This window comes from Fukomys damarensis, unplaced genomic scaffold (genome assembly GCF_012274545.1).
Source record: "Fukomys damarensis isolate Sample0158 unplaced genomic scaffold, DMR_v1.0_HiC HiC_scaffold_39, whole genome shotgun sequence".
NCBI lineage: Eukaryota > Metazoa > Chordata > Mammalia > Rodentia > Bathyergidae > Fukomys > Fukomys damarensis.
The window spans coordinates 25,791,382-25,799,458 of NW_022900951.1; the positions used below are offsets into that span (position 1 = coordinate 25,791,382).

General features: G+C 42.6%; 1 protein-coding gene across 1 annotated transcript; it reads left to right on the forward strand.

The window, feature by feature from the left end:
• Positions 1–2,846: 2,846 nt before the first annotated feature.
• LOC104851338 (melanoma-associated antigen B4) lies at positions 2,847–6,944 on the forward strand. The gene is made up of 2 exons (XM_033760444.1): positions 2,847–2,940; positions 5,651–6,944. Exon 2 carries the CDS (start codon positions 5,712–5,714, stop codon positions 6,642–6,644), a length of 933 nt encoding a protein of 310 aa, XP_033616335.1. The 5' UTR covers positions 2,847–2,940; positions 5,651–5,711; the 3' UTR covers positions 6,645–6,944.
• Positions 6,945–8,077: the final 1,133 nt, after the last annotated feature.

Genomic DNA, 8,077 nt, shown 5'->3' on the forward strand with positions numbered 1-8,077 from the left:
TGTTTCAGGTAGTAACAAAAAGGATGGGATAAGTGTTTGAAACTAGGTAAGGTATTTTTGTGGGAGAATAAAGGCAACATGTCTTACTGTAACAATTTTTAAAAATTTGTATTTTTGTTTTTTGAGACAGGGTCTCACTATGTAGTAGAGACTGCCCAGGAACTTACTATGTAGCCTCCTGACCCAAGGGAGGGATCTTTATATAGCTCATCACTGTGCTAAGTGCTTTCCATTTGTTACACACCTCCGCCAGGCCTATAAGACAAGGAGCGCCAGAAACATCTCATTCCTATGGAACCAAAGGCTCCTAGACACCTGCACAATTCACACAGCTGGTAACTCACAAGTCTGGGAATAGAGCCTTGGTTTGAGTTAATTTGAAGCTCACACATTTCCAGTTCTCGCAACCTGAGGCAGGTGTCGCGTCCCCTTATTTGTATTATTACAAACACCACAGAGGTAATAAAAAACCTACTATATTCAAATTATTGAAGTTAAAGCGATAGCAAGAAAAACAAGATTGCTAAATCCAGTGAGATGTTTGAAAAAGGAAATGAAAATCATATTGGTGAAAATAGGATCACATGCTGATGTGAGACCAGCTTTGTTGAAAAAATCAGGGTCTGAAACATCATGAGGTTAACTTTCTTATTAAACACACAATAAATATTGGAGGACAGAAGGTACATAGACTCTACATGAAGCTGGGAATGAAAAAGTTGTCAAAATTAAGTTTTCCTATTATAGCCCACCCTGTGAACACCACCCCCACCTTCTGTTAGTTTCTTCCATCTCCCATCAGCCCAAGGACCAGGACTCATTTTCTGCCCGTCTTTTGGAAGGGAATGGCAGAGCTTGCAGGCATTTAGCATTATCCAGGAAGTCTTTAACCCATGTCACAAGAGCCTACATGAGGATATGCACAAATGAGAACAGCTGAATAGAATGTGGCAGCATCTTCAAGGTACAAATAGATTGCTCCCCAGCTTCCTTCAGGCCCAGGGAGCCCAGGCAAAGATGTCCGGCCCAGTGTCACTTCACACATTCTTCCCAGATGTGAAGGACTGTTAAGCTTTGTTCAAGGAAGACCAGTGTCAGGTCAGGAACAACAGAGTCTTAGGATCTATAGGAAATCAAAGTGAGATTGTTCAAATAATGGAGGAAGCACCAGCAGAGCATGAGTGTGGTAAAGACGCCAGGCCCTTCTGTTGGCCAATGGAGGCTCGGAGTTCCCTGCCTTGACAAAGTATAAAGAGACTTTGAGACTTGAGAACTGAAGAGCCTGAGCCAGAGTGTCAGCCAGCGTTAGCACTGTTGCTCTAACTAGCACACATAGTCGGGCCACATTCAGGGGTTCATCTCACATCTAGATAGCTTTGAGTCATTCTTTGCTCTGCTTAAAAGCAGAGGTCAGCGTTCTAAGTACTGTGGACCAGTTTGGAGTTGGGAGTAACACTCGGCAGCACTTTTATTCTCCTTCTACTTTAGTCACTTGAGGATTTACTTGTTTGTTTGAGTTTTGGCTCTTTTATATGTGTTCCACTTAATAGACTTATTTAGTTTCATTTTCTAGTTTAATAATATATAATCATATCTATAATTGTAAATTTTTCTTTTTAATCAATATATTGATCATTCTTCCATATCCTTTCTAGCGGCAACAACAGAATGTGTCATGAGTAAGAGGTTTATTTTTATCACATAAATTTAAGGAGCACAACATCATGTTGATACTATATATATAGCAGAAATTACTGCACAGAAGCCATTTAACTTACCCTTTCTATCACATACTGCCTGTTTTTGTGGAAAGATAGCACAGTCCCCTCTAATAAATTTGCAGTATGGTATTCAATCTGATTTGCTGCAGATCTCCTGTTGTACATGCAGCGTCTTCGTTTATTCTTCCTTCATGATGGCAATTTTGTAGTCTTCCATCTATATCTCCATAACCCCCAACACCCAACATTTTTCCTCCCCTTTTTGACTCCTCCTGTGGATTCATGTTTTTCCTTCGTTTTAGTTTCTGAATCTAAAGGTCATCATACACTATCATTCTTTCCATGTCTGACTTATTTCTCATAGTGGAAGTTCCCCTAGTGGATGAAGGCAGGGTGCCCTTTTTGAAGAGTGACTAATACTCTATTGTTTGTGTATACCACAATTTTTAAGCAGTTTTGGACAGCAGTGATGAACACTTCTTTTGCATATGTTCGCTCTTGAGAATATGCTGCCATAAGCACGCCAAACATGTCTCTCCATGGTAGAGTTATTTCATTTCCTTTTGGCATATACTCAGGGAAGGCTTGATGGATTCTATGGCAGTTTTATTCTAATTTATCGAAGAACATCTAAACTTTATAGTATGATGGCAGTAACAATTTAAGTTCCCATCATCTATACAAAATTTTCCCTTTTTGCACAAGCTTATCAAGTTTATCATTCCTTTTTTTGTGTTTCTTTTGTTAATGATAACTTTTGTAATAAACATACTATGAACTATATTAAGGATTATATTTCCATTGCTCCTATGGCTAGTGATGTTGATCACCTGTTTGCAAGTTTACTTGAAATTTTTTGTCTTTTAAAGAGCAATGTCATATAACCAGCGATATTCTTGAAAATGTGAAGGAACATATCTTTAAAATTTTTATATTCAAAACATAAAATACTAAGGCTACCAGTTCTTGTATAACACAATACAATCTTGCATTTCTTGTACAATGAATACATTTTATATGCATTTACTTAGTTTATTCAAGAAAGGAGAAGTAATTAAATTATAATTTATTATAACTTCTACTCTTGTTTATTCCAAGCAGAAGCCTTGTAGTGAATGCCTTGACATCCTGTGCATTTACTGAGAGAAGTGTTGGGGCTCTGAGGCTCTAGGACGTGATCCTCTTGGCAGCATGCCTAGTATTCCACTCTAGGGCCTAGGTGAGTGCTATGTTTGTAGGCTGCTGAACTCTCTTCAGGACCAAGAGAAAAACTAGCATTCACAGAATACCTGTGCTTTTTGAGGCACTGGACAGAGTCACCCAATTGAGTGTCTATTTCCTCCTGGAAGGCCTCAGATCACAGGTGTATGTATTCAGGTCCTTGGATAAAACCAGAGTCGAGGTGACGACTCTATCTGCTGCTGGGAGGAATGTTCCCCAAGAATGGAGGCTCACAGAGCCTACTCACTCTGCTATCAGGTATTTGAGGCTCACCCAGAATGAACCTTGTGGGTATGTACAGGTTTCCTCCACAAAGATTGAGTGAGGTATTGCCTTTTTTTTTGGAGATTATTCAGGAGGGGAGAAACAGATTTCCCAGGCTCTGCTGGATATCAAGGCAAGAACTCAGTCATTACTGACTCCCAACAATGTGGTCCCTTTAAGGCTTACCCTGCTGCTAGCCCTGGAAACTCTTGGGCACCTGTGGCCTCATGTGGTTCACCCTCACTTCCTTTTTGAATTTGAGGACCTCTGTGTGAGAGGTGATGTTTCTCATCAGCTGAGGATAAATTCTCAGGACCATTCAAAGTTTCAGGTGAGGAACCTCAGTGTAGATTGAAGGGATTACTTCTTTTCATTAAGAAGTGGGCCATACAAAGTTCCTCGCCCTCACTCAGGCTTGGATATTAATGGGCAGAGCTGCCTCAAAAGAGGGCAACCCATCCGCCCCACCCTTCACACATACTCTGCCAACCCAGTACTGCACTTTCCACCTGGAGGATCTCTGGAAGTGGTGGTGTGTTATAGAAAAAGGAAAATCTCTATAAACAGCGAGAGTGGTTTGGAATTACATTAAGGCCCCGCGTGCATAAGAGCTGCTTCCTCAAAATAGGGGGCCATGCTGAGCAGCACCCACCACGCCCTGGTCACACAAGGGAGTGAAAGACCAAGTAGGGTAGTAAGATGCGGTGCAATCTAACACTCCCTCTAGTCAGGGAGATGTGCTTTGGTCTGAGTCTTCTGCGTTCACTTCAGTAGAGGAAGCAGTCCTAAAGCCTACTAGGAGTCAAAGGCAAAGTCCATTCTTTGGTGAGGGATTCAGAATCCAGAATGGTGAGATCTAGACTTCTATTCCTGCTCTCAACACACACAGGACTTAACATGATGTAGCTCACGCTTCCTGACAACTCAGGTTCAAGGAATATGCAGACATGTCCCATGTCTCTGGGGCATGGTTTCTGTACATCATGGTACAGACTTCCATAAAGTGTACCGGTGAAGGGCAGAGGCTGAGTAACGAAATGGAGGCTACTTAGTTCATAAGGAAGATTGCTGAACAGCACTCAGTCTCCAGAAATCCCAGGGCAACTCCAAGAGGCTTTACTTGATGGTAGCTTACACTGATGTGTAGAAGGGAGATTAGAGTTGCAAAGACCAAACACCCCAGTTCAGTATAAAGAAAATAGCCCTGGGCCAGGACAGGTATCAAAGTCCAAATCCTGTTCAAGAGATGAGACTTCATACCAGAAAAGAGGCAACATACAATTTCTTTTCTCTGTACTCTGTCCTGAGAAGCAAAGGTGAGAGCTCTCATGATGAGGTGCCCCCATGTTTCATCCAAGGATGACCTCGGGGGGGAAATTCCTAGAGAGTAATGTGTCAGCGCCTTTGGGAGAAAATCTGGTTCCGAAAGGAGTTGAATTGGTCATTGTGAGTACATGGATGCTCTTCCAAAAGAGCAATGACCTATGTAGAGTCTTGAGCCCGAGAGCTGCAGGAGCATGGGAATGGTCTCATAACACGCGTGAACTTCTCCCAGAGAGATTAGAAGGAGATGTGGAATGCTGTTGGATTAGCAGGTGCAGATTTCCAGTTAGTGCCAGGTTTCAAGGAGAGGACCCTGAGAGCCGAAAGAATCACCCATCCCTTAACAGTGAAGGCAGTGCACAATTCTTAGTTTTTTGCCTTGGGAAACTACAGGCAGAGTAGTGAGGCCAAAAGAGCAGATGATCACACCATATTTAAAAGTCTCAGAGAGTTGGCATCATTAACAATACTAGATAGGTGCTAAATAAAGAGGAAGGCACTGGGGGAGGAAGACTTAGATGAGCACCTAATCAGAAATGGGTTTCACAAAATCCCGTTGCCTCTCATATCTGAGAAACAACAAGAGTGTGACTCTGGCTGCGCTCTCCTGTCATAAACCCAAGCACGGTTCTCAGTTGAGACTTCTTGGCATTTCTTTGTATCAAGCGTGAAGAAATAGAGAGCACTCTTTGTGAGGGTTGAGGACCAACGAGCACAGGAGAGAGACAGCTCCACAGAACTGTCAGCATTGCTTCCTCACAGGAGTGATAGAAAGACAAATTCTCTCTTTTAATTTCATCATACCGGGGTGCCTTGAACTTGAAATTCAGAGTAGCACAAAAAAGCGGTGACAGGCCCTACCAAGAACACCTGTGATGATTCTCTGTGCGAAATGAGAGCACACTTGCACACACATGGAGGATACGCGGTCAGACGGTGCAGTCTCCAGGGCAGCCCTAGAGAGGGGTACAGCCTAAGACACAATACCACCCGTTCCACTGGGTCCTGGGGGCCAGGGCAAGAAAAAACACAGTGTAGGTACAACAATGCGGAGGCGCTGCCAAGAGGCACAGTGGCATCTTCTGAAAGTACTCACGGGGGTCTCATTCTTCCTCCTCCAGGTTCCTGCAACACCTGCTCTCCAGCTCACAGACTTGCCCGCTGTCGCTGCCCTCAGCCATCATGCCCCGGGGACGGAAGAGTAAGCTCCGAGCTCGTGAGAAACGCCGCCAAGCCCGAAGTGAGACCCAGCAGGCACAGGAAGGAGAGTCCCCCACCTGCTCTTCTCTCTCTGGAGATGTTGCTGCAAGCACCTCTGCTACTGCTCTTCCTCCGGAGTCCCAAGAAACTCCACCCATTCCCCCTCCTGCTGGTGCACCTTCACAAAAAAGGTCTGGTAAAGGTGCTAAGGGCAGGAGGCCTGAAAGGGCAACTTCCTCTGAGGCCACACTCTCTCCTGCTAACATAGAAAAAAATCTCATAATGCAGAAGGCAGGATTGTTGATTCACTACCTGCTGTGTAAGTATAAATTGAAGCAGCCTATGAGAAAGGGTGAAATGCTAACGATTATCCACAAAAGGTTCCGGCGGCAATTCCCTGATATCCTCAAGATGGCCGCTGATAGGATTGACCTGCTCTTTGGTCTTAAGTTGAAGGAAATCAAGCCTGGGAGTGGCTCCTACACCCTTAATAGCACAGTAGATGACCCCAACAGTGGGAGTTCAGAGGGTGGCTTGGACTTCCCCGCAAATGGGCTTCTGATGCCTCTCCTTGCGTTGATCTTCTTACATGGCAACTGTGCCTCTGAAGAACATATCTGGGAATTCCTGAGTGTTTTGGAGATTTATGATGGGGAGGAACACATCATCTTTGGTGAGCCACGAAAGCTCATCACCCAAAATCTGGTAAAGTTAGAGTATCTGGTGTACCGCCAGGTGCCTTACAGTGATCCTCCATGTTTTGAATTCCTGTGGGGCCCAAGGGCATATGTTGAGACCAGCAAGATGAAAGTCCTCGAGTTTTTGGCCAAGATTAATGAAACCATCCCTAGTGCCTTCCCTTTCCATTATGCAGAGGCTTTGAGAGAGCAGGAAGAGCGGGCCCAAGCCCCTTAGTGGTGGCTCTACTTCTGTATTTACTTAAGTTCCAGGGAATACTCCAGCCACTGTATCCCATAGTGAGGTGTAAGGCAAATATTTCTTGTATTTTTGAGGAGGGCTTCCTACCTTACAAATAGTGGTGGGCAGACATGGGGCTAGACGGGTCATTATACTTGTATTCCTGTTACATTTTAGTATCTTTCGAATGTTTTTTTTCTCTTTTGATAGAGTATTTGCTTAACTTCAGAATCCATGCTTATGAATTAACCATCTCACACATTCATTGTTGCCACGAAATTTATGTGTATTAATTTTAATATTGTGTAACATGTTTAAAAATCTTTGTCTGCTTTGTTTTAAGAATAAATGCATTGGGGGGCCGGGGATTTAGCTTAGTGGTTCTGCTGCCTGCCTCGTAAGCCCAAGGACCCAATTTTGAAACCTGGTTCCAAAAAAAAAAAAAAAAAAAAAAAAAAGAGTAAATGCATGGATTTGAAATGGAAGCATTTTTTGGTAATGTGTCAGAGAACCGCACAATATATAGGTGGGGTCTTAAATGGTAATAGCAATGTGAAACATATTCAAAAATTGGTTTGCCTTATTCTCTCGTCTTGTTTTTTGTAAAGTTCCAAATGATACTACTAGTTGCCTTAGACTGATTCAAGAATATCAATAAAATCAAATACTAATAAACTGTATTCTTGCTCAGTGGCTCATTATCAATTGAGTATTTGCTCTTTGGAAGGTTCGATACTTGTAATAATGATGCTAAGATGAAAATAACCCATCCCCTGACCTTAGATTTTTGGAGTCTAAGAGAAACTTTTATAAAATGAAGATGGTGCGCTATACTTTGATACAGAACAAATAGAAAGACTCAGGAGAGAGAAGGAGAGCTCTAGATGAGAACAGCCTAAACACTAGTGTTTGGGGACATTGCGGCCTCTTCTTGGGAGCTCATATTGAATCAGCCACATTGGGATAGATAAGGCTCTGACATTTGTGTGCCTTGGCCAAGCCATCAGAAGGTGAGCCTCAAAATTAGGGCACTAAATCTAGAATGATAAATATTCCTTAATGATTACTCTTGATTTATAAAGCAGAAAAAAAATCTGCCTGGGGAAGAATAGAAAAAGACTGACACTACTGTCCAAACACATTCTAACAGTGCGCACACTAGTGTCTTTTGCATATTTAGATGAATAAGGGGCATTTTCTCCTGAGGTGAGTATCCAAGGATCCACTGGGTGATAGGTTTTTCCTTGAGTTGAGACAACCTGAGCCTTTTGTGTTAATTAAATTATTTAATTTTGGTAAAATTCTAAATTATATCTGGATGCTGTTGTAGTAAAACAAAACTTTGGATGTTTTCTTGGGGGAATATAGAGAAAGAGAGTAATTATTGGTCTTTGTAATAAAGTCTACAGGCTTTCAGAAAAATCTGAAAT